Source organism: Rattus norvegicus, chromosome 8, assembly GCF_036323735.1.
Source record: "Rattus norvegicus strain BN/NHsdMcwi chromosome 8, GRCr8, whole genome shotgun sequence".
In the NCBI taxonomy this organism is placed as follows: domain Eukaryota; kingdom Metazoa; phylum Chordata; class Mammalia; order Rodentia; family Muridae; genus Rattus; species Rattus norvegicus.
The window spans coordinates 72,968,009-72,993,965 of NC_086026.1; the positions used below are offsets into that span (position 1 = coordinate 72,968,009).

General features: G+C 45.4%; 2 protein-coding genes and 1 long non-coding RNA gene across 20 annotated transcripts in view; 2 read left to right on the top strand and 1 right to left on the bottom strand.

Moving 5' to 3' along the window:
* Iqch (IQ motif containing H) overlaps positions 1-10,624 on the bottom strand; it is a 193,701-nt gene extending 183,077 nt beyond the window's left edge. For 12 of the 15 annotated variants that reach the window (XR_010053948.1, XR_010053947.1, XM_039081112.2 and 9 more), the window contains exon 1: positions 10,468-10,624. Coding sequence is in view for 11 of the 15 variants with exons in the window: in XM_039081112.2 (XP_038937040.1) it covers positions 10,468-10,518 (51 nt within the window). In the remaining 4 variants the exon portion in view is untranslated. Of the gene's footprint in view, positions 1-1,749; positions 4,253-10,467 lie in introns of those variants that run through there. The other 3 variants (XM_063265156.1, XM_039081117.2, NM_001106830.1) reach the window with 3 other exon arrangements.
* On the top strand, positions 4,192-10,163 carry LOC134480189 (uncharacterized). Its single transcript, XR_010054410.1, has 3 exons — positions 4,192-4,416; positions 6,030-6,145; positions 8,401-10,163. It is a non-coding gene; the product is annotated as an uncharacterized LOC134480189 (long non-coding RNA).
* An 86-nt stretch (positions 10,625-10,710) lies between the features above and the next one.
* The window catches only part of Aagab (alpha- and gamma-adaptin binding protein), a 38,557-nt gene continuing 23,310 nt past the window's right edge, over positions 10,711-25,957 (top strand). For 3 of the 4 annotated variants that reach the window (XM_063264883.1, XM_063264884.1, XM_006243223.4), the window contains exons 1-4: positions 10,711-10,867; positions 23,974-24,164; positions 24,277-24,373; positions 24,643-24,732. In XM_063264883.1, the coding sequence (XP_063120953.1) occupies positions 10,795-10,867; positions 23,974-24,164; positions 24,277-24,373; positions 24,643-24,732 (451 nt within the window). In that variant the 5' untranslated portion in view covers positions 10,711-10,794. The remainder of the gene's footprint in view (positions 10,868-23,973; positions 24,165-24,276; positions 24,374-24,642; positions 24,733-25,957) is intronic. The other variant, NM_134398.2, reaches the window with a different exon arrangement.

Genomic DNA, 25,957 nt, shown 5'->3' on the forward strand with positions numbered 1-25,957 from the left:
TTGGCAGATTCATCCTCTCTTGGAGCTCCTCTTGACCTTGTTCATTTTTGTACTGTATGTGCCTAACAAGTCATACACAGGGACTGGTGAGCAAGCGAGAGCCAGCCGAAATGTCAAACTGCCGATTGGCTTTAGTGTTTCCAAGCTATGTGCTAAGGTACACCGGTTGGACTTTTGTAATATAATTTCCAAAACTAATTTAAAGACCAGGCATCCTTCATTATAGGAACAGACATTAAATATACTCAGAAACAAAGACACATGTGCACAGACCGACACACATGACCTGCTTAAGGATCAATACCCAGTTGATGTTACTACTTTTATCAAATTATATGTTTGTACTTGGCTTTCTTTTATAGACTGAGGCCTAATCTCTCCTAACGTGATTGCTAAGATTCTACGGGATAGGCCAGAGCTCCCAGCAGAGCCTGGCTCTCCCATAAACTGGCTATATGATGACTCTCATTACTCTACTTCACTAATCTGACTAGTTGAGGAAAAATTCAGCTAAAATTGTAAAAAAAACAAAAAGAAATCCCAATTATAGGCCTGAAAGATAAAGAAGGTGTAATTGTAGAATGTTGCCAAAAAGAACTCCATGAAGATGCAGTTCTCTTGATCCGGGATCTGACATGAGAAAGAATACTGACAACTGGAACTATTCTAGAAAAAGCAAACATTTAGCTTCCCTGGCAAGTTACCCAGATAGTTTGAGGACAGTGGTATATAATACCCAGGTATTACTTGAGTCTCACTTTGCACCTGAGTATTTCAGATCTAGTCTCAAAGTACCAACTGACTTACTTTGCTCTCTGCTACTGTGAAGAAACCATGACCAAAACCAACTTGGGGAGAGAAGGTGAGTTTCATTTCACAGCTCACAGTCCATCAAGGAGGGAAGCCAGGGCAGGAGTGCAAGGTAGGAACTCCCTGGCTTATGCTCACCCTGCTTCCTTATACAACCCAGGGCCATCTGCCTGGGGGTGGTACCATACACAGTGGGCTGGGCTCTCCTGCATCAGTCAGCAATCCCATAAACATCACAGACATGCCTACAGGCCAATCTGATGGAGGCAGTCCCATAGGTGAGATTCCACGGATAACTCTGGACTCTGTCAAGTTGACAGCTGAAGCTGCCTAGAACTCCATCTAAGGATCCATTCCACTCATAGAAAAGCATCTCTAGCTATGTTAAATGTTAGTCTAGCTCTAACCACTTGTTTTTAACATTTGAGAATTTGACCGTCATGGAATCCTGTAAAAACTAAACTATAGGATTTTACAAGTGAATGTCCAGTTTCTAACAGATCGTTATCTATTCATGCATTTTACATGTGCATGCCAAAGAAGAGTCGCAGCCTGTAGATGAAGGATGCCCAGGCCTCTGTGCAGAATAAAGGAAAACTGTCGCCATTCCTCCTTGTCCTCCAACTCTTGCTCACATTTCCCTGATTCACAAGTTCTGTTACACCACGGAGCATGAGTTCCTTTGGCTGGCTCTATTAAATGGTACCGTAAGCTCTGTGGTGTGAAATCTGTTAAATCCCAATGCTAATCCAGCAGAGGGGATGTTTCTTTAACCCGTTGATGCTTGTACCCCATGACTATACCAGCTTAGCCATGTTACCTGAACCAATGTCAGGGAGTCTGTGCAGATGCTGTGGAAGTAGATGCCATTCTAACAGGCCATGCAGTAAACACTTACAGATAGGATGAACAATAGCACCAGCCCACGAGGAAACTTACCAGGTGACATAATCTAAGTCCTAGAGTTCTAATTAAGATGACCCAAGGACACTGCTCTGAGGTGTTCACAGGTACCACTGTCTTCTCTTTTGGATATTCTTCTCTAATTTGATTCAAAATTAAAATTGAGGTTGACAATTTTAACGTTATATCATTTGAAACAATCTTAAAAATCGATAGTGGTTTTATATTTCATGCCCATTAGTGTAGAATTAGATAATTATGAATCATTTGCTGGCAATAGCTATTTTAATACACTGGTGTAGAAAAGGATTTGAATGCCCAGGAGCAAAAGGAGTCACGGGGAAGCAGGGACGATGGGTTGAAAGGCTTGAGAACTTGTAGGATTTACCAAATATCTCTCACTATTCTAAGTGCTTATTGCATGTATTTTAATTAATTTGACCTTGCAACAAGACTAGTCTTAATACTTTCATGTTTCGGAAACTAAGCAAAGATAAGCATTGCAGGTAAGCCCTTACATACAGAAAGTGCTGACTCCTATGGTCAGGTCACTGTGGGGAAGAACTGGCTGATCACAGGACTGGGGGAAGTATCCACTAGTGTTCTGGTTGTTTCGTGTCATGAAAAAGGGGCTCTGTGTAGAGAAAAACTAACAGTACTCAAAGAGAGGTCTGGCCTTTGGCTACTCAGAGTTGAGCTCTAAGCCTCTGGAATGTTCTGCCTGACAGAAGTATCTGGATGCTTTGGCCACAAGAGAGTCTACCAGCAAACAATTCATTTACAGTGGGGTTTTGAGCTGCCCTGTGTCAGTTGTGACATGTGGAGGAAAGGGAGTCTTTACAAAGTCAGCCTCGAGGGCCATGCGAGTTTGAGCTGCAATCAAACTCGGAATAGGAAAAGCTCAGGTAAGTGTCTCTAGTTGGCCAAATTCTGAATGGTGTCACATATATATGCCTGGAAGGAGCTGTGATACCCACTGACTCACAAAAGTAGCTCAACTCTAACTCCCGTGGGCCTTGCTCACAAACAAAATGAGGGTGTCACAGGCCTGATAGGCTATCCAGCTCGACTGACATGAGGGTTGTTCTAGAGATTCACAACCTTGCAATTGGCGTCAGTGAGGACATTGGCAGGGACCGTCCTCGCTGATGTTATAGTTTGGCTAAATTCACCACAGGAGAAATTGTTGAGAATGGTACAAGGAAAGATTTGGGTCCAATTCATAACAGGGACGTTATGAAACTAGGGGGTTTAGGTACTTGAGTTTTGAAAAAGGTGTATTAGGATGTGTCTTCTAAAGGAAGAGCTTTCAGGACATTACCTCAAGCCTTTGTCAAAAGGAGTTAAATACAAGTTATAAGTTACGGTAAACTTCTTAAAGTGAGAACATCTTAAAGTGACCATATCTAAACATGAAAAAAAAAAAACAAAAAACCTTAGCTATTTCAGAAAAATCTGTGTTTAACTGTCACAAACTGTATTACACTGGACAAGGCAAGACTTTGAGAGCTTTCTCCCTAGATTATAAAAAAAAGTATTTCTCCAAGTTTTCATTTTTTTTTTTTTTGGTTCTTTTTTTTTCGGAGCTGGGGACCGAACCCAGGGCCTTGCGCTTCCTAGGTAAGCGCTCTACCACTGAGCTAAATCCCCAGCCCCATCAAGTTTTCATTTTTATATTGTTTTGTAATCCAAGTCATCTTAAATATATGTTTGGGTGTGTGTTCCCAAGCAAGCAGTGACTGTTTGAGAAGCGCAGGTTCCATAGTTCACCGCCTTTTAAGAATGAGTCTGTTGCTCCTCCACACCCCCAAGCCATGGACTTTAAACATTTCATAATATATTTTTAAACTGATTTTTTTTTTCGGAGCTGAGGACCGAACCCATGGCCTTGCGCTTGCTAGGCATACCCTCTACCACTGAGCTAAATCCCCAACCCCCATAATATATTTTTAAATGGTGCCTTGAGCACCTCAGCCTGGTAGTCCAGATATATAATCCCAGCTACACAGGAGGTTGAGGCAGGAGGATCACAAGTTCCAGGCCTGCCTGGATTGTGGAGGGGGCTCCACGACAGTCAGTGACCATCTGGTGGTCCCAAAGTAAAAGGAACGCTGGTGATGCTGAAAGGAAAATTATACAGATTTAAGGTTTAAAAATATAAAATTAAAAGAGTAAGTTTCTAAACACTGTCCAGGCAGGGTGGGGCCTGCCCTACAGCCAAGACTGACAGGCCATAAAGATACAGAAGGGCACCTCCCCCAGCTTACTCAGAGTCACACCTTAACCAGATGTCTTTCAAACCCTGATAAGCCCCTAGACTCTAAAATCCTGTACGCCCCAGTCAGCACGTACTCTTCTGCTGTGTTGTCTGTTTGAATGAGCCAATCACTTATAGCCACGCCAAAAATTAGCCAATTGTGTGTAACCGCGCCAAACCCCTTAGCTTTCCCTATATAAACTCCTGACTTGAGTTTCGGGGTCGACACCTCTGTCTCCTGCGCAGGATACGTGTCAACCCGGAGATCCCCGTAATAGATCTCTGTAATAAACCTTGCCTTTGCTTATTACATCCAAAATGGTCTCTCTGTGTCTGGGGTCCACGATTTCCCGCGACTTTAGAAAGGGTCTCTCTTCGGGGATCTTTCATTTGGGGGCTCGTCCAGGATCTTCGCAACCACCCCAGACTCCGAAGACCCCTTGGAGGTGAGTTGGATGTTTGTCTGAGTGTTTCTATGTGAGCGGCGCCGCATTTGTCAGTCTGTGTCTGTCTCTGTTTTGGTTCTACTGTGTGTTCATGTGTGTCTCAGTACTGGTCTGTGTTAAGAGAGTGGATGTGGAATCCCACTCAGTGTTGCCTCCTAAGAGTGGATGTGGAATCCCACTCTGTAGGAGAGGAGAGTGGATGTGGAATCCCACTCTGTGCAGCTGCCTTTGCGATTCGTAAGGATCCTCTGGCTGCAGAAGGGGGGACGCCCAGAGCCCGCAAGCTGCAGCCCCTAGAAGACGTTCCACGGGTGGAGAACAGTCGGGAGAGCCTGGCTGTGGGCAGTCAGGAGGACCTGACTGTGGTTTTCTGGAACAAAGGAGACGGAGTGCTCCTTTTACCTAGGCAGGAGCGGACGAAAAATCCCACTCTGTCCGAGGTCGCGTTTGGCTGCCTATTTAAGTATAGGCGCGGACAAGTGTGCTTGGACTTGTTAGTGTCTGTTGTCTGTATTCTGTTTCTGTGTTTGGTGTTCTTTTTCTTTGCCATGGGGCAGACTGTGATAACCCCTTTGTCTTTGATGGTGGACCATTGGACGGATGTTAGGGCAAGAGGACACTCTGGAATTCTGTTGGGAGGTAGAATCAGATGGTCCGTCTCATCCCAGAAGCAGCTAAGGTTAAGCTGCAGTTTGGGCCAGGTACTGAAGGTACCAGGCATCTGTGGAAATTGGTTATAGGATGCTTTGTCTTGGTCTTGTTTGTCTGGTTTGTTTTCTGTGGTATTGTCGAGTGTCTTTTTGGCTTTTGTTTCGTTTTTGAATTTGGACTGACGACTGTGTTTGAAATCTTGGACTGACGACTGTTTAAAATCATGAAACTGTTTGTCAAAGAGTTTTACTTGGTCCTCTTGGTGCTTAAGTTAAAAGTTAAAAATAATTTGCTTAAGAGAAATTGTTTTCTGCCAGGAGTTTTATCTTTCTCTCTTGAGCCTCCTCCCCAAGGAGAGATGCCCCAGGTTTGGGGGCAGAGAAGCCCCTAAAATAGTTTCAAAAAGAATCTACAACAAACTGAAAAACTTTGTTTTGCCAGTCAAAATTTAGAATTCAGGCTTTGGCTGTGGCCAAGGTCAGAATTAATGTTTTCTTTTCCATGGGCCTATAGCCCACTGAGACAGTTTGGTAAAGGGCTGCTACTAAAGTCCTGATAGCCCCAGGTGAACTGGTTACAATTCTTTTGTCAGCTGCTTAGTATCTAGCACCCAGGTTCTAACCATCTCTCCATCCTTTTGTTATTAGTTCTTACTAGAAGCCTACTGTCATTTGGAGGCTGGTTCTCTTGAGAGGCAAAGCCACCAAGCTGACACTGAAGAGAGGTACTTCTTAAGGGAAAATCTAAGTCCAGAGAGATAGTCGGTAACAGATCAGCTGCCCCTCTGCTCGCCTTTCTGTTTCATAGACAAAGCTTGTGCTTATTTTTACAATGGCCTTTTTGTCCAAAAAAGGTCTCCTGGTTTAGCTGTGTGACTAAATGTGATTTGTCCTCTTCAGTGGACCTCTATTCTCTAGATTCCCTTCTTGTTTTCTCACCATCCCACTTGAGATGCTTGTTAGTAACTGTTACAGGTCTTCTTTACCACTGAGGAAAGACAGAATCCTACTAGAGGCCAGAAAGAATGTTCCAGACATGGATGGAAGGCTCCTGACTGTTGACTTCAATACCCCTGAAGGTAGGGAGTGCTCCGGGTCTGCCCCCAGGCTCCAAGGGTGGGTCTCCTAGGGGCTGGAAAATGCCCACCAATCTGGCTAAGATAAGGAAGGGATATGAAGAGAAAGTTACAGAAATTTGAAGGGTTAAGCTAAGTTGCTGAGAGTTAGTATAAGTTGTAGAGAAAGTAAGGTTGAAAGAGAAAAGAAGGTAAAAAGAGCAGGAAGCTAGGGAAAAAAAGACAAAAAGAAGAGGAAGCTAGAGAGCTAAAGAGAGATAAAAGACAAGAGAGGAACATATATTGGCCACCGTAGTTAGGGAACCTAGGAAGATAGTACCTGGCAACAGAAGAGAATTCCTGGCTAAAGATCAGTGTGCCTAATGCAAAGAAAAAAAACACTGGGTCAGGGACTGCCCCAGAAAGAACAAGAGGGGCCACTGGAGAGCCTCTCAGTCCTAGAGTGCTGGCTATGTACAAAGATAAAAGGGAAGCCCGCCAAGTTGTTTTGTGGATACAGGGACCCAATGCTCTGTGCTTCTATGCTCCAGTGGGCCAGTATCCAAAGACCTTGGGTACAGGGGGATACTGGCAACAAACAATACTTATGGACTGCCCGAAGAACAGTGGACCTTGGCGTGGGCCGGGTAACCCACTAGTTCATGGTCATCCCTGACTGCCCCTATCCCTTGCTCATGAGAAATTTGCTCTCCAAAATGACTTGTGTGGGCTAAAATGGCTGGGTGTGGCCATGTGTATGCATATCTGCAGACTGTGTACGTGGGACTTAAGACCTGTCTCAGTACACCAGTACCTGATGCTGGGAGATGTGTGGCTTAGTGCCGTTCTGCCTGGAACACACCGTTCCTGCCAGCTGGGCACTGACAATTATCACCCAATCCAGGACTGTGATAGAGTGGCTGATGTTTTGCCTTTGAATAGAACGTCCCAAAAGATGGGACCACTGGTCAGCTGTGATGGACTAGATTCTCCACTGGTTGGGGATAATCTGGTCACCTTGCTGCCCAATCCTGACTTGGAGCCACTGCAACATGAGTGTCAAGCACTGGCAGAAGCCCATGGGTGGAGGAAAGACCTCTGCGACTGGTTGATTGACCCCTGCTGAAAGCCGAGGACCTTGTCCACAGAAGGGAACAGTTCTCTTCATGAAGGTCAGAGATAAGTGGGTGCTGCCATGGTGGACAACACAATGTCATCTGGAATGGCTGAACCCCAACCCCCCAGCACATCAGTGCCGCAGATGCCTTTGCCATCTCTTGGATGCCCTGGTGAAGCCAACAACTGTGAGTACTATTCATTGCTCAGGATATCAGGAGGGAATAGATTCAGTGACATTGGGGCAATAACGAAACAGATCAAGTGGCTCAAAAAAAAAAAAATGGCTATGCAGGAGCCTATCCTGTTTACAGGCCTGCAAGAGACAGCCACTGGGAACTGGGATTGGACTAAGGGATGGCTTCACTTAGAATGTACAACAGAAGAAAAGGCCCAAATTGCTTAAATGAAAAAAAGACAATGGCACACTTGAGGGAAAACTATATTCCTCAGAGAACAAACAAAAGACTCACTATGCCAAATACATAAATGGACTCAGATAAGAAGCTTGTCCAAGTAGTTAAGGTGTATGTAATAGATTTTAAGATTATAGCCAGAGAGTTGGTAAAAAATATAAGGTATGTCAGTAAGTGAATGCTTAGCAAGCAAACAGGGCAAAGAGACCTAGAGAGTTTAGTGAAAAGTCGAAGTGAACTTCAATGAGATAAAACCAGGAAAATATGATCACAAGTATCTCCTAGTGCTTGTAGATACCTTTCCAGGAATAGATAGAAGCTTTCCTCACCAAGCAAGAGACGGCCTCGGTAGTCATCAAGAAGATACTGGAAGAAATCTTCCCCCAGTCTGGAGTGCCCAAGGTAATCTGGTCAGACAACGGCCCTACTTTCGTTGCCAAGGTAAGCCAGGGTGTGGCCAAGTATTTAGAGGTCGATTGGAAATTACATTGTATTTACAGACCTCAAAGTTCAGGACAGGTAGAGTAAATAAATAGAACTCTAAAAGAGACCCTGACCAAATTGACCGTGGAGACTGGCACAGACTGGGTGGCACTCCTTCCCTCTTGTTCTCTTCAGAGCAAGAAATATTCCTTCCAGATTCAGCCTTACCCCCTTTGAGATCTTATATGGGGCCTCAGCTCCTCTGACTGTATTAGATGATGTTACTAAACCAACATGTCATAGTAATAATGATTTATATGCCAGGCTAAAAGACCTACAGGTGATACGGAAAGAAGTCTGGTCACAGCTGGCAGCAGCCTATACCCCAGGGACCCTCGAGACATCTCATCAGTTCCAGGTCAGAGACTACAGCTACATATAACGATACAGAGCCCAGACACTCGAGCCTCGCTGGAAAGGACCGTACCTGGTGCTGCTGACCACCCTGACAGCCGTCAATTCTCAGCCCTCACCAGCCGTGTACTAGCTGTTGGGGCTGAGAGCTGGGACCTAGAGGGAAACTCAGATCTTCAAAAAGCTCCCTAGACTTAATTTCATGTTTGCCCTGGGTTCTATCAAGATAGGTGTGGGGATAGGCTTGATTTCTATTACAAATGATGTAACATTACATATGTTAGTACTCCTAACACTTCTTGGGACTGTGCCTCAAGGGATCACAATCTGTATAAGTTTAGAAGTTCTAAAAGCTAGTCATGACCTTGGTGTGTAGGTTTAGATAGTGTCCAGATTGGAATCCTGATGCTAAAGATTTAGTTAAAAAAAAAAAAAGAGTTGAGAATTACTTAAGGCTATCTAGGTGCTGCAAGGGCAGCACAAGGACATCTGCTGTTGCCCTACAATACAAGGCTTATAGAGAATTCAGAACTGCCATTGACTCAGATATAAAAAGAGTGAAGGACTTTTTAGCTGACCTCCAAGAATACCTAACCTCCCTCTCAGAGGTAGTCCTTCAGAATAGGAGAAGATTAGACCTGATATTCCTTAAAGAAGGAGTCTGTGTGCTACATTGAAAGAAGAATGTTGCTTCTATGCAGACCATTCAGGAGTAATTAAAGACTCCATGAATAAACTTAGAGAAAGGTTAGACAAAAGACAGACAGAGAAGCGCATCAAGGATGGTTCAAGAGCTGGTTTAGTAGATCTCCTTGGATGACTACTCTGATATCTTCCCTTATGGGACCCTTCTTAGTTTTGCTTTTGCTTCTGATTATAGGTCCATGTGTGTTAAAGAAACTAGTTAATAGGTTTGACTCCTACAAAAAGATAGAGACGCTCAACAAGGTTGGTTTGAGTCTTGGTTCACTCGGTCTCCCTGGATGACTACCCTACTCTCTGCTACAGCTGGGCCACTACTAATAATTTTCTTGGTTTTAGTTTTTGGACCCTGCATGACAAACAGGTTAATTGCTTTTGTTAAAAATTGAGTGGGTGCTGTGCGGTTGATGGTTCTGAGACAACAGTACCAGTCAGTTAGGACAACTGGTGAGACGAAATACGAGATTTGATATCAAAATTCTAAGATTAGAATTACTTAGTAGAAGAAGAGGGGAATAAAAGGAAAATTATACAGATTTAAGGTTTAAAAATATAAAATTAAAAGAGTAAGTTTCTAAACACTGTCCAGGCAGGGCAGGGCCTGCCCTACAGCCAAGACTGACAGGCCATAAAGATACAGAAGGGCACCTCCCCCAGCTTACTCAGAGTCACACCTTAACCAGATGTCTTTCAAACCCTGATAAGCCCCTAGACTCTAAAGTCCTGTACGCCCCAGTCAGCACGAACTCTTCTGCTGTGTTGTCTGTTTGAATGAGCCAATCACTTATAGCCGCGCCAAAAATTAGCCAATTGTGTGTAACCGCGCCAAACCCCCTAGCTTTCCCTATATAAACTCCTGACTTGAGTTTCGGGGTCGACACCTCTGTCTCCTGCGCAGGATACGTGTCAACCCGGAGATCCCCGTAATAGATCTCTGTAATAAACCTTGCCTTTGCTTATTACATCCAAAATGGTCTCTCTGTGTCTGGGGTCCGCGATTTCCCGCGACTTTGGAAAGGGTCTCTCATTCGGGATCGGTGTTTCCTAGGGCGTGCCATCCTGAGACTCGAGCTAGGATCTTTCAATGCAACCTAGCGGTGGAGCATTTGCTTGGCGCTCGCCTAGCATGTTCTGGGTTCAACCCCCAGAACATAATGCCCTAAAGTGTAGGTGTTTCCTGCTATGTAGCCGAGAATGAATGGTGGTGCTTAGGGAGCACAGGTTTCGGGGTTCAAGGGGAGGTTTGTGCGGCCGCCAGCCCGGCCTCTTTCCCACCTGGATTAGGATGGATCCAATGGGGTCGTTGAGCTCCTGGGCCTGAGCCATGACTGAGGCAGGCAGAAGGCGCTTGGCTCCGGAGGTATGGCCTTCTCCGGAGCGCTTCTAGAAGCAGGCACCAGTCACTATAGCAACGCGGCGCGCGGAACCGGCGTGCTCCACAGGAGGAGCGGAAGGGGGAGCTGAGGGCCAGCTCGCGCCTCCGCTACCCAGCGCGCGGCCCCGCCCAGAGCGCGTGCCCGGAGCGTCTCCCCCGCGCGCCGGCCTCAGTGGTGCGGCCCAAGGCGGAAGCGGCGCCGGCGCGGAACCCGCTCTGCTGCAGCGATGGCTGCCGGTGTTCCTTGTGCGCTGGTCACCAGCTGCTCCGCCACCTTCACCGGGGACCGGCTGGTGCAACGTAAGTAACCGGGCTCCTGGGCCGGGCTGCAAGGCCCGGTTCGGAGCCCCGGGCTCAGGGCCGGTGATTTCTCCCGGGCACTACCGGAGCTGGGCCTCAGGCTCTGACTGCTCCGAAGGTGTCCGCGCCCCGCGCTCAACCCTCTTCCTGTGTAAAGTGAGGCCAGTCTCCGACCTGCTGCTTCAGGGGTGGTGTTAGGGAGCACCCCCTAACATGATACCCAAGGCCCCGGAAATTGTGCCCTTAGACGAATGTAAGGCGCTGGAGTTGTGGTGTTGTGTTTGAGGGTTATGTCCCTGCTGCTGGGGTAGTGTTTCCTCTTGTGAACTGAAGTGCTCAGAAAAAAAGATGCACGTGCGTTAGTGTTCTGCAGGGTGATCGACCGACCAGGACGCCTGTGGTTGTGGAGAGCTGGAATTTTTCTAACTATAGCCAGATTCTTTAGTCTCCTTCTTAGCAGTTTGTTACCCACCTCCGTGTCTGACCTAATATCCTTGTAACTATCGGGTAAAATCCTTTTGGGAATAGGCAAACAGACCCCTAGCTTCCATCAACCCAAAGGCTAAATTTTATCAGATGGTATCTGAGGCCTACAGCAGAGGTTCCCCGATGTACTGCAGTCCTCCTACCTGATGTTCCCATCAAAGTATTTTTTAAAACAACCTGACCTATGGCTTTGTTGTTCTTCTAAAAACATTATGAAATTGTTATTACTATGTTGGAACATTTGATTTGAGGCAACCCTGATTCTTGTTTCCTGTTCATGATCACTCTTATTTGGCTCCAGAATAAATGCTTACTCTTCTAGAAATGAGAGCTGTGGGCATTCTTGACTCCCCTTGGTATACATGTGTGTGTGTGTGTGTGTGTGTGTGTGTGTGTGTGTGTGATGTATATATACACGTACATACATACTCGTGTGCACCCTCACCTGCAGTTAGATTTCCTGTGCTCCTCCTGCGGTGCAGGTCTCCACCAGAATGAGTTTGAGGTGTTACTGCATCCAGTGCTTTTGCTTCTGGACCCTAAGCATTGCTATGAAATTCAAGGTTTTTTCTTTCTTTCTTTGTGTGCATACACAAGTGTGTGCTCTGTTTTTCAATACCATTGTCCTGTGCATACTAAGCATGGCACTCTACCTCTGAGAGAAACCCCAGTCCCCCCACCCCAAAACGAGCTCTGAAATATAGTTCAGAGAGACTCGTGAGATAGAGTTAAGGAGCCAGGTCACTGACCAGTTCTGTGACTCACTGACTGTGGGCACGTGACTTAACCTCTGCCCTTCATGTTCCTACATATGGTGTGAGGATTATATTTCACCACAGGCCAGCATGTGGCAAGCATCGGATAAGTGGTTGGCATTGTTATAACTGCCTATCACCTGTTTAACCCAGCCTTGCTGATCCTTAAAGGGGGCACATGAACAGGTGTTTGGAGAGACAGTGGATGCTGACTTGCATATATGTCATAACCTGTGAAGAGCATCATACGGTTTGTAATTATTTGTTACACCTGTCGACAAAATCAGGCACGCTGCCCTTCCAGCACAAATATTCTATAATTTGCTTATCGTGACCACATGGGAAGTTCCTTGCTAGGGCAAAAGCTTAATTACAGCACTTACAAATGAGAACCAAACTCTCCACCCTTCTCTTACTTCCCCTAAGCAGTACCCCTCCCCGCCCCCGCCAGGTCCCTCATCTTTGCCCCTTCTACTTCATGTTGAATTATTAAAATTTAGCATATGGGGAAAAATGTTAGCTAATATTTCATTCATTCTTTCTTTCTTTTCTTTTCTTTTTCTTTTTTGCAGTTTCCCTGGGCCCCTGCATAGTTTCTGTATAATTCTACTTCATACGTAGGTTTTAGCCTGGGATGTGTGTGTGTGTGTTTTGTTGGTGATAGATCCCAGTGTCTTGTGCATGTTAAGCAAGTGCTCTACTACTGAGTCACAGCCTCATCCCCTATGCTGATATTTATTTTTAGCATTAAGTCAGAAGGAACTTTCTATTGTACATCCATATAGTGAATATACCAGAGGTTTCTCAAGGTGTTTATCTGTTATGTCATTTGACTTTTTATAAAATGTATATTCATTTAAATTCCCACTAGTGATAGACGAATGATCTTTCAAAGGCAGGTTCAGGAATATTATATATTCTGATAACTATGGTGCTCTGTCTTCCTCTCATCCCCCAACAAGGTCTTGCTATGTCTCCTAGGCCAGCTCTGTACTTGTAGTCCAAGTGTTGAGCCCACCATGCCTGGCCCTGTCCTGTTTCTCAAAGATCAGAACTGGTAAATGTGGTTGGTCATTGCCTTGAAAGAGCTGGTTGATCACCGATAGCCAGCAAATGGTGACATTCTCCCTTTGTTCTTCAGTAGAGACTCTGAACATTATTGGAGGGTGAGGTTCTATGAAGTAGCCCATTTTGTTTCTGTATGCAAAGTGCCTTAGGAAACTAATTCTTGTTAGAATTAGGTGCCACTCATTAGTGCTCCACCAGTCAGCAAGAGAAGAGCAGAGCAGCCAGCAGATGATTTAAATAAGTAAATCGTGAAGAGGGCTGGTCAGTCCTTCCTTCCAAGGTCATAGGGACGGGGCCGAAGATGGCATTAAAGACTGAGTTACAGTATTCAGGGAATGAATTTAATTTGGGGATGAAAGATGGAGACCATCATGAAAAGTAACTGTGGTCTAGGTGGGACCCAGGTTTTGGATTGACTAGAATGTGCTCTGAGGGGAAGGTTGCCTTGGTCTGGAAGAGGAATCCTGTTTCTGTCATCGGTCTTTCTGTATCTGATCTGCTTTACTGCACTTGATAACAGTGGAAAGTATCTTGTAATCAAATATCAAGTTTGTTAGAAGTTCACTTTAAGAATCAGTAGGCCTTGACTGTGGATAAAGTATCCACATGGACTTTGTCAAAAACTTGTCACTCTAAGACTTACTTGTAGTATTCCCAGTTAGATAGATACATAGCCAAAGGGGGCCTTCTTGGCATTATATACAAACACACATAGACACATACATACATATAGTAAGTTTTTATTTGTTTGTGAGAGTCAGAGGACAACTCGTGGGAGTTGGCTCTCATTCCAGCCACATGCATTCCTGAGACTGAGCTCACGTTGTCTGGCCTGACTGCTCTGTTGCCTTCTGAGCTGTCTCACGGGTCTCACAGTGTAGGCCGTTGTAAGCTCAGCTTGCTGTAGGAGCTCATGCAAGGTACTGCATGATGCTTGAGAGTACCTATGCTTCAGGCCAAAGTTCTTTCTGCCTGGAGTATGTTTTGTGAACATACTTTTCATTCTAGAAAAGGTGTATTCTGGTAAGTGTTTATTAAACATAGAGCTAGTGTCTGTTCTAGCTACTGCCACTATAATGACCTAAGGTACTATTCCCACCTCAAGAGGTGTGTAGTAAAAATGTGCGCTCTACTGTGAAAATTATAAAACGTTAAGAGCTAGCATCTCACTCCTCTAGAAGGAACTTAGAAAAACCCCTGGAGAATGGTGTGGTTTTAAACTAGGTGACGCCATCCCGGCAGCCGTGGTTCAGCCGCCTCGTTTCCACATCTGGACAAGCTACCAGAACATCTGCAGCAAAATTCTTTCAATTAGTACCATGCAGAGACTTAGAGAGACTGTAATAGTACTGTGTGTGTAGAGCTCTTCCCACAAGGGTTCTTAGATTTGTGTGTGTCTGAGTATATGTGATTACAATACCAGGGAAGCCAGACGGGAGCGTTGGATGTTGGGTCCTTCTAAGCTAGAGTTACAAGTAGTTGGGAGCTACCACGTGGGTCCTGAGGACTGAATTCAGGTCCTCTGGAAGATCAGGAAGTGCTCCTAACTTCTAAATCATCTTTCTAGGTGCCCTCAACTGTGTTTTTAAAAAATAAAATTTACTTTAGTCCTAAACACAATAGGATAGGGTATTTCCATTTTTATGGTGAAGAAACCAGTTTGGAAATACAAGGTTTAATTTACCCAGAGTGCTCAGGTACTAACTGCTGCTGTGTGTGTTCATGGTCAAGTCTTAGCCCAGAGGAAGGTAGAGCTGAGATGTTTCGTTACTCCATAGTAGGCAGAACTACTGCTTAAGGTGGCTGCTTTGGGGTATGAAGTGATAGGAGGAATTAAGACTTACAAATAGGGGCTGGGGATTTAGCTCAGTGGTAGAGCGCTTACCTAGGAAGCGCAAGGCCCTGGGTTCGGTCCCCAGCTCCGAAAAAAAGAACCAAAAAAAAAAAAAAAAAAAAAAAAAGACTTACAAATACTTTTAAATGTGCTTTCATTGCTGTCTGGATGGTTGAAGATTTATTAAGAATGGAAAGGTGGGGAATCTGCCTAGAGGATGTATATTACATTGAAATAGAGCATTAGTTAACAGAAGAAGTATGTGCGATGTATTGACTATACATTAAATGACCATTTGTGCTTTAAGTCTAACAATTTTGGGGTTTTTCTTTTTCTCAGTTAATTAAATTTAAGGCAGAGACATTGCCTGCCAGGCAGTTCACTGTATAGGATTAATATGAGTAGGTCATATATCTGTTAATATTAACAGGACATCCCATCGGGTTGAGGATTCTGTGTATCAGTAATTCTTCCTTCCGTGTTTGGTAGTGTAGCACTTCTTGACTCTGAGTTTCCTTTTTTGAACAAGGGCTCACAGTGTAGCTCTGACTGGCCTGAAACTCATTATCTAGACTAAGCCATTCTCAAACTCACAGAGATCCACTGGCCTCTGCCTCCTGAGTGCTGGGATTAAAGGCATTTGTCACCATGCCTAGCAATTTTGGCATTCTTAGCCTAGATTATTTTATGTTTAAGAATCAAGCCTTATTTTGAGATTTCAACAGACATGTAACCTGTTGACTTGAACATTTTCCTGTCATGTTGTCCAACTCCTCCCTCCCCTCCACACCACCAAGGTACAGGAGATTGAAGGCCTTGTGCACCTTACAGAAGCTGTCTACTGATGAGCTACAACAAGCCCAGGGAGAAAACTATTCTCTGGTCCTCGGGTTTCTAAAACAGTAGGAACAGGAAAGCTCAATGCTTTGATGGACAGGCTTGGCCATGGAGATTCTCACAGCTAGTATTTCTAACATCACCTCTTGGCAAAACAAGAGCTCTCAGCAAGATTAGTGTTTCTCATCTACCAGATCCAAGCTCAGAAAAGGCCCCTCAGTGACTGAGAGGACGCTCCCTTTTCAGGGTGGGATCCGCTGTTTGAGTCATAGCTTGTGGTTTTCCTACAGCTTCTGGAGAGAATCTGAGTGGAGCCTTTGGTCTGCTCTGGAGCTGTATTTTGTTCAGTAACACTTCCAAGTCTTCATTTTCTTCAGCAGATGAAGAGATGAGGGCAGCAAGATCTGCCACAAGTCCCCAGAGCTGTCACCACAGCCGCTAAGAACAGTGGTGTGCCATGGAAATTAGGGCAGAAACTGGATTGTTCTTCATCATGATACTTCTTAATACATTTAATTTTTCCAGCTAACGTTAGGACTTGAGATTTTTATGTTTCTTACAAGAGAGATGTTGTCCTTAGCGTAAGGAGTGAAACTTAGGGATAAACCTATTATCCTCAGACCGGATGGGCCTCCCAGGCAAGAGCACACTGTGTTCTGGTGCGTAATTAAAGCCCAGTAAGGCTGAGCTTCTCCAAAGCCATTTACTCATAAAAGTTGGGTCCCGAAGATTTAATCCATCTTTTCTGTGCTTGCAAAACATGATTTAACATTTTGGCAACCAGAACTGCACACTGTCAAAATGGAGACAGGAGAAATGGCAGATTATTTTACCACAAAAGCAAGAACTTTGACAGTTCTTCGAACACATTTCCACCCCTGCTGCAGGGTCTCTGGGACCTTCGGTGGGAAATGTATTGAGTCAGTCGAATGGTAAATGGAAATGTCTCGGTAGGCTTTGCTGCTGCTTCCTTACCTGTAGAGCAGAGCGCCTGACCCACTGTGGAGGAGGTGCAGAGCAGTCTTTCCTCAGTGGTATTGTGCAGGACCATTTGTAACGCAGCCCACGGTGTTGTGTCCTTGAAGGTTGGAGCCTGTCTAGACTGCGCCTTTCATTTCTGATGTGTCTAACTGCTGGCTTTTGTGCAGCACTCGGTGGTCATGTGATTTTAACAACTCAGTGCCTTTCACCCGTTTAGTCCCTGCAATAGCAGTATTCAGTGACTAATCAAACGATATAAAATCACTTTATAAGGTTAAGTCTAAAGGTTTTTGGAAACTTTTCTGGCAAGAATGACAGTCTGGATATCTGCAGCTTACCCGAGAAGCCAGGTCAAGGCAGCCCTGGGCAGCTGTGAAAAGCTCAGAAACTAACGACCAGCTTTGAGTCTAGAGTTCTGCACAGGCCTGACTGCTGGTTCCGACCTGCCAGCTGAGGCTTCAGTCAGCAACAGCCTGTCCAGGGGAGGAGAGTGTGCGGCCATTGGGTCAGCGGCAGCATAGAGGTGCCGGCAGGGCAGGGTCATGCTTCTGTCTGAGTTCTTCAGGAGCGTTCATGGGGGAAATCTGCCCACTGTTTTGTAGCCTCTTTTTAGTCGTCTGGCTTTAAGTAAGTCAACTTTATTCCAGAAATATTTATGGTTATCTTTACATGGGCCATCGTCATAAATACCTAGAGCCTACAGTCACCTACGTTGTTAGCAGAACGAGAGCATTATTTCATGGAATAGGTTTTATCTAGTCTTCTCACTAAAAGTATTCAAGGGTTATTTTGAGGCATGTAGAATTAGTTACCAAGTACTGTTTATGGGTAGTATTTAAAGAAGCATGCAGTAGAGTAAGCGGATGGGAACAAGGGGAAACCTTTGTACCTGGAGTGAGGGTTCTGTGAGAACACACACCAGCTCAGCCTTGTAGGGTTTTTATTTTGTTCCTGAGTAGCGCTGGATCACTCTTCTAGGGCTTCTTTCCTCCCAGCATCCACTCTGTTGCCATTCTGGACTGGGCACCTCTGTTGTTCTGGGCTTGTTGCTGGACAAGCATTCCTGGCCTCTGTGCACTAGATGCCAGTGCCATTTCCCAACTGTGACAACCAAAAAAGAAAGTCTCCCGGTATCCACACAAGTCAGTATGCTACAAGACCATGTCCTCCTGGAGAATCACTGCTTTGGATGTAATTAAAACTAATTTTGAGTGTATAAAAGTGATGAGGAGCTGGAGAAGAGATTCACCCCTAAAAGCACTCGCTGGCTGCCCTTGCTGAGGAGGTGGGTTAGGTTCCCACTGCCATCAGTTTGCACTGCCCGTAACTCCAGTTTCAGGGGATCTTACCACCTTCTGCCCTCCAAGGGCGCTGCACACATGCACTCATACAGATGAGCAGGCGCATGCATAAAGACATAAATAAAAATAGAGTTTTTAAGGGGATGGAATTCAGAGGTGTTTCCTTTTTCTGTAAAGTCTGGGCAGGGGTTGTCTCTGAATAGTCTAATAGTCTTTGCACACAGCATGCAAATTTTAAGGCTGATGGATCCTGCTTCATTCTCATAAAACATATTGCCATATTATCTCCCACTTCCTGCTGTCAGCTTCTTTATATTCTTGTGTGTTTGTGCCATTGCATTGTGAGGTCTTGTAAAGGCAAGCAGAGACCACATGTGTGCATACGGGGGCGTGCTCACACACACACACACACACACACACACACACACACACACACACACACACAATTATTTTAAGATGAGGCAGTGGTGACCAATTCCAGATGACTGCTGGGAGAAAGTAAACTGGAAGAAAAGGGGGTGGAGGGACTGGATTGGATTTCCTCTGCTTCAAGGTTTTTTTTTTTTTTTTTTTTGGTTCTTTTTTTCGGAGCTGGGGACTGAACTCTGCTTCAAGTTTTAAAACTTTCCACTGTGATATAAAAAGTCCATGAGTATGTGGAAATATGGGTTTAGATTGGCCAGGAGGTATGGAGTGCTAAAAGCAAAGAGAATTTCTGCTGCTGTTTAGAGCAGCAGTGCTAGCAGTCCAGGCCTCCCTCAGCATCTCCACAGGGCTCCCAGACTGACCTGTCCTAGCCCCCCAAAACAAAGGTTCCCTATGCTTGTGCCAAGAGGCTGCAGGATGGCTACTCGGGGAATTCCAGATAGGAATTTGCTGGCATTTGTCAGTGGTGTCACAGACCTGGCATTCTGGATTTAACAGCTAGGATCCTTGGCACATAGCACCATGATCATGTGGTGTGTATATTTTTTTTCCCTAGTTGCAGCATCAGACAGCATGCCACCCCCAGAAGACATTCTCTCAGAGTTTTGGCCCTGTGGTTGTACCAGTTGTAACAACAGAGGCATGCAGGCCATTTTACCTGCCCGATGATGGAAACCCTGGGTCTCATGCTTGTTCCCAACCGCGTCTCAGTGGTTCTCTTCTTTCATAATGGCTATTTTCCCCCTTTGGCTGACGTCAGACTCTGCTGCCTCCTGTAATTTTCCTAATTGCTTTCTCTTCTGCCTCAACAATGGAAAAGAAAACTTTTGAGACGTCATATTTTACAAGGTGGTCAGGCTGGAAAAGGAAGCCGTCCCAGAGCAGCCCAAAGGAGACTTTCCTCATAAGCGCTGCATGTGCTCCAACCACAAGTCAGGAGTTTGTGGCACAGAGAAAACTGGGTTGGGACTTGGGGAATGAGCATTTGTTAAAAATTAAATTTTATTTTTATGTGTATGGTGTTCTACATCTATGCACCACATTTGTGCCTGCTGCCTGTGGAGACCAAAAGAGAGCATCAGATCTCATGGAACTGTGGAGTTGCAGGTATTGTGAGCTACCATGTGGGTGCTGGGAATTGTCCTTTCAAACAGCAACCAGTCCTCTTAAGCACTAAGCTATGCCTCTACCCCATGGGAATGAACATTCATCCCAACCTCCTATGTTCACTCCCTGCCCCTTCTTGCACATTTCAGTCTTGAAGCCACAACAGGAGCTTTGTCTCTGTTGGAGGTGTGCTCTGACCAGGCCCTGGCCAGTACTCAGATGCAGGGCTGTAGTGGCTCACTTCCAGTGGTCTTCTCTGCTTCCTTGGTGCTAGGTGCACCAAGGGAAGGAGGAGGCACCTTGGCTCAGCAGGAAAGAGGAGCCCATGACAGACTCTTGGGGCTGGAGTGGGAGACACTGATGCCTGCCAGGAAGGCAGCTTCAGTTTGTAGAATAAACACTGAGCTAAGGATGTGGCTCAGTTGGTAAATTGCTTCTCTAGCTTGACTAGGCCCTGGGTTCCACCCCTAGCACATCATAAACCTGATGTATGCCACATCCAGCACTAGGGAGGTGCAGGCAGGAGGATCAGACGCTCAAGAAAACTGCAAACTCAGAACAGTGCCGGTTTCTGGAAGGATTGTCCTGATTTGCAGTGTCAAGTGTCACTTCTCTCAAGCCATGGAAAGTACAATTTGGCCATAAAATCTGTTGGTATTTAGTGTTTCTTATGCCACTACAGAGGCATGGATAATTCTGGGTACTGTGTCATCATTGGGATGCATTTTTTGTTGTTGTTATTTTGGGCTGAAAATGTCTAGGTAAAAAGAGGCCAGGTTTGTTCATGTACATATATGTGTGTAAACGGTATGTGTGGTGTTTGGAGAATGCACCTTGAACTTCAGTCTGCTTCCTAGTGAGTGCCAAGAGGCTCACCTCTTACTGATTCTGAAGTGCACCTTACTATACACTACAGCTTCACTTTCCTCTGATTGCTTGCCGAATTGGCCTGCTGTCCTAGGTGAGGGCAGAAAGCCCATGTAGAAGACGACAGAGATGCTGGGTCACTCCACTGACCATGCACACAGCCTCTGTCGCAAAGCTTTACTCTTTCTTTAAACACCAGTGGGGCTGTAGGGGAAATAAGCTCCCCAAGTGAGAGAGTAAGAGGAAGGTGAGGGTAGCTGGAGACTCCTGGCTACTGAGGAACAGGTTCTCGGTAGGGGCTGCTGTTGGTACTTGCACATATAACTGGGTGAGTGTGGGCTGGATTTGCTGCTGGACCTGGAGTGACACATTAACTTTTTACACCACAAGAACTATTTTAAGGTGTGAATCCAAGTGTGTAATAACAGACCTAGTAATCAATCACCTACTGTTTGTCTCTTAAAAAGTTAGGTATTACAGCTCCACCAGGCGGCCGCCAGCAGCGTGGATGAGAACTGGAGGGCTGGAGGGCACAGCTGCTCTGGGAATTCATTTGTACAGAGAAGAGCTGAGCACATCCACATGCGGTGTAATAAAAGGCCGAGGAGGGAGCGTGTCTCGGACCGTGCACACATAAGCAGACTCACAACCATAGCACACCTCAGATGCCGTGAGCAATGTGTGAATGGTTTCGCTGTCCTGCTGGTTCATGGAATGGTCCTCTCATTCTGCTGTTCCTGTTGGTCCTGAGGAGACAGTGGAGTCCAAGGGTGTGTTAGGGCTTGTGGTTATACTCCAGAGTGGTGTAACTCCAAGCCCAGGTCGAATGGAGTGCCAGCATCTCAAGGAAGCAGGAAAGGATGTGCTCGCTAATCTGGCTTCAGCTTTAGGCTCTGCTCCATACCTGGTCTCCCGTTTCTACACTGTATTGACAGTAGGAACTGGAATGAGGCGGTCTTCATCCTTCTTCCCCACTTCATACTCGGCACAGATAAGATAGAGCTCATGCCCAGCCTAACTGGGCAATCTGACTAGGTAGCACACGCCAAACCAAAAAAGTGCCGCTAAGTGGATTGGGGTGTGCATTTGTTTGAGGCACTTCAAAGAGTAAAACAAAACAACCCAGGCAGCTACTAAATCACCAGAAAGTAAAATTCATTTTGGTTTTTGGTTCTATTCCCATCTGACTTTAACACAGAAAGAAATAAATATGTCACCCCATCCCCCTTTGTTTTTGTTTATTTACTTATCTTAGAAAGCTTTATTAACATACAATCTGTGCAGCATACAGTTTGCCCAACTAAAGTGTACCATCCGGTGCTTCTTAGTGTGTGCAACCCCTTAGCAGATCCAGATGTTCACGGCTGCAGTTAGCATGTACTTGCAATTTAATTGATTGTATTTTGTCATTGAAGACACGGATTTGGAAAAACCATAACCCCAAATTGATTCCAGCTTTTAAGTACAGGACTTAGGCAAGCCATGGGGCTTAGTCCATTTGGTTTCCTCTTTGCCTCTTAAAAGTACTGCTGTTTGCACTTCTTCTCCTTTAAAAAACAGCCAGTTCATTATTTTAAATTAGCCAAGAATGAGGACTCATTTCATGTTGGCTCCTCCCACTCTTCCCAAGCCTGTCTCTCTGTTTTGTGACATCTGCTGGCTTGGGCTGCCTTCCTCCCTGTGCTGCTGACAAGATGGGGTCTGTGTTGGCTGAGCGATATGAGGCTACTGTTAGCTTAGAGCATTAACTCGGACTGTGAGGTGGACTTGGAGCTAGAGTTGGGTTTTTTTTTGTTTTGTTTTTGTTTTTGTTTGGTTTTTTTGTTTGTTTTTATTTTTTATTTATTTATTTTTTTTTTTTGGAGCTGGGGACCGAACCCAGGGCCTTGCGCTTGCTAGGCAAGCGCTCTACCACTGAGCTAAATCCCCAGCCCCATAGAGTTGGTTTTTTTTGTTTGCTTGTTTTCTCTGTGAGAAATTGATGTGAAAACCAAGTCTTTGATTTTAACAGCTCCTCTGTTCTGCTGCACACCTACCTGGGCTGTCATGGTGTGCGGAACAGTGTAGCTGGTTGCTAGGGAGTTAAAATTAAATAAAGGATTGTAACTGAAAGTGAAAGTGAGGCAGAATTTCCAGTTAAAGAAGTCAAGGGTCAGTTTCAGACATGGACACAGATCTATTCCTTTAAGAGGAATGACTGACTGCTTTGGGCAAAAATCTCAAGGCAAGGGCTGGAGAAATAGCTCAGTACATAAAGTTCTTGCTGGGCATACAAGGAGTTCAAAGACCAGCACCCACTGCTGGGCGTGGCCACACACGAGGCACGGTTTAGGCATGGTTGCAGGTGCACTCATAGCATCAGGAGAGTCGCAGGGGCCTCCTGCACACTGGTATAGCCCAAGGTTTGATGAGAGACCCTGTTTCAAGGGAATAAGGTGGAGAGCGATAGATGTGTTCACCAGTCTCTGTGTATGCACAGTGCACACAGCCGCACACCCTAGTGCGCATAGAGCACACTCGTTCTTCACCTCTGAATGAGGTGAAGGTGGCGGGGATGGCGTGGGTGAGAATCATTTCAGTCAGCTTTCCCAGTTCTAAATGTTGTGTGGTGCAGGGACCAGTGCATTCCTACGGCTCTGTGACCATAGTTCTGCGTGTTCGCCCAGCAGTGATTCATGCTCTGTAGTGAAATTTTCCTACCTGCACAGCACATAAATTTTTGAAAGATTTAGTTATAATGGAAAACATTTAATTTGCTTTGATATGTTTTTAAATTTGCCAGTGGTGTTTCTGTCAAATAAGGATTTGGATGGTTTTCAAAGACTGAACAAGAATGGATATAAATAGAACTGGGACCATTTATCAGTATCTATTATTTTGTTTCATTAACTGAATTAATGTCTAAGCATTTAGCCCAAGGAATATATGCAGCTCTATTTTATTAATGGCTTAGCCTTAATCCGCTCATCCTCTTAGCGTGCAGTAAGTGCAGAGTAGTTAGGAATTTCTGCAGTCATCTACTTCCCATGGAGGACTTACACAGTAAAATTAATATACCCTCATCCTTCCTTTTCTCTTTGCTCTTTCCTGGGTATTTATCAAGGTAGCTTCCACCCCACCTCCTTACCCCCACTACTGTCTAAACTAGAGCTAATGAATTTTGTGTTCTGAAAAAGGGTGCAGCCAGTGGTACAGCACTTGACAAGTACTGGTAGGTCCTGCAGCACTGCAAATCAGAAAAAAGGAGGAAAGCCATGATGTAAATAAGGTCTCCATTGCCTTTGTAATGATTGTTAGGGAAGAAACCCTCCTGGTAAGCGCAGGCTCTTTAGACTCATTGCTCACTGGGAAGCAGCAGAGGCTCTGGGTCAATCTGGTTATCTCACCGAATAAACTGGCTAGTGTGTCAGTCTGGGCCTTCCATGAGACTGTGTTGTTTATTAGATATCCTTGGAACAGAAGATGCTGTTGTGGAAGCGACTTCCAGCGATGCTGTGAGGTTTTACCCCTGGACCATCGATAACAAGTACTACTCTGCAGAGGTCAACCTGTGTGTGGTGCCAAGCAAGTGCCGGGTCACTGCCGAGATCGCAGAGGCAGTCCAGGCGTTTGTAGTTTACTTTGATAGCACACAGGTAAGCGCTTGTCTCTGTGACACCTGCAGTCAGACATTTTCACACCCTTCCTGCCTCTCCTCTGCTCGCTTCGTTCTTCAGTGTGTCTTTGTTTTTGTTTCTGCCCCTGTAGAAATCAGGTCTTGACAGCGTCTCCTCGTGGCTTCCTCTGGCAGAAACATGGCTGCCTGAGGTGATGATCCTGGTCTGTGATAGAGTGTGTGAAGATGGTAAGACCTTCCTGCAGATTTACCTTCCCGGAAAGACAGGTCCACCCGTGTCCTCCGCTCACCATGTGCCTCTCTGGAAATCCTACAGTGGTCACGTTGGTTGTTTTCAGCAGACTTTGAGGCTGACATGATTTTCATCCTGCAGCTTTATTTTTGATGCTTTTAGAGTGCCATTGACCTTGGGGGAAACGTTGAGGTCTGGGAAGGTGTTGAAGGTCAGTCATGTTTTACCATATGGTTACTTGACATTCTTTTGCATGCTGTTCTAGGAATAAACCGACAACAGGCTCAAGAGTGGTGCATCAAACATGGCTTTGAGCTGGTGGAGCTCTGCCCAGAGGAGCTACCTGAGGAGGACGGTGAGTGCTCCCCGTCTGGAGGGAGTGGGGCGAGTGGCTGAGGTCTAAGATTCTGCTCTAACCAAGGGTGATCCCAGTGAGAGCCCACAAATCCTCATTTCTCCAGCAGTTTGAAAAGCTTTGAGCAGACCCATTGCCATGATCCTCCCAGCACGGGCGTAGTTTGCTCGGTGGGTTCCACTGCCCATTTTAGAAGTTTTGAGAACGCACATGTGTGCTTAAATGGATGAAGTAAGAGATAGCTGCTGAAAACCACTGTTATCGCCCTGTTTCTCCACTGCCAGCCGAGGATGGCGAGACCTGTGTGTGTATGTGGACTTTATGTTCCTCTTTTTAAATTCATAGTGAGCTAAGGCTGAATTTCCAGAAACTTCAGGAAGCATGCCAGACCTATTGACACCCAAGCCAAAAATAGACCCAGAGCCTCCCACTCCCCTCCCCCAGGCAGCTGTGTGTTGCCTGCCTTCTGTTCTGCAGCCATCTGGACCTTCCATTTCTTTTTCTTTCTTTTCTTGGTAAAATTTATTTTTTATTTTATGTGTTGAATGTTGGGCTGTATATATGTCTGTGCACTGTGCATGTGACTTCACACAAGGAGGCTGGAAGAGGGCGTCAGATCCCCTGGAACTGGAGTTACAGATGGTTGTGAGGTACCATGTTGATACTGGAAATTATACTCCAGTCCTTTGAAGGAGCAGCCAGTGCTCTTAACAGCTGAGCCATCTTTCCAGCCAATTTTTTCTTTGGGGGTAAGGGCTATTAAAAAAAAGAAAAGAATTTTTTAAAAGTTGTCTATATATGTATGTATATGTACGTGCATACTTATATGTAGGCACCTCCAGGGCCAGAAGAGGGCATCCTTCCCTGGAACTGCAGTGAGCCGTCTGACATGGGAGCAGCAAGCACTCCTTTTTTTTTTTTTTTTAATTGTGTTTTATGCATTTACATTTCAAATCTTTCTCCTTTCTCCCCTTTCCCATAATCCCTCCCTACTCCCCTTGCTCCTATGAGGATGCTCCCACTTCTACCCACCCACTCCAGTTTCAATGCCTGGCATTACCCTACATTGGGGAAATGAGCCTTCACAGGACAAGGGTTGCCATCCTCTGTTACATATGTGGCTGGAGTCATGGGTCCCTCCATGTGTACTCATTGATTAGTGGTTTAGTACCTGGGAGCGCTGGGGTGTCTGATTGATATTGTTGTTCTTCTATGGAGTTGCAAA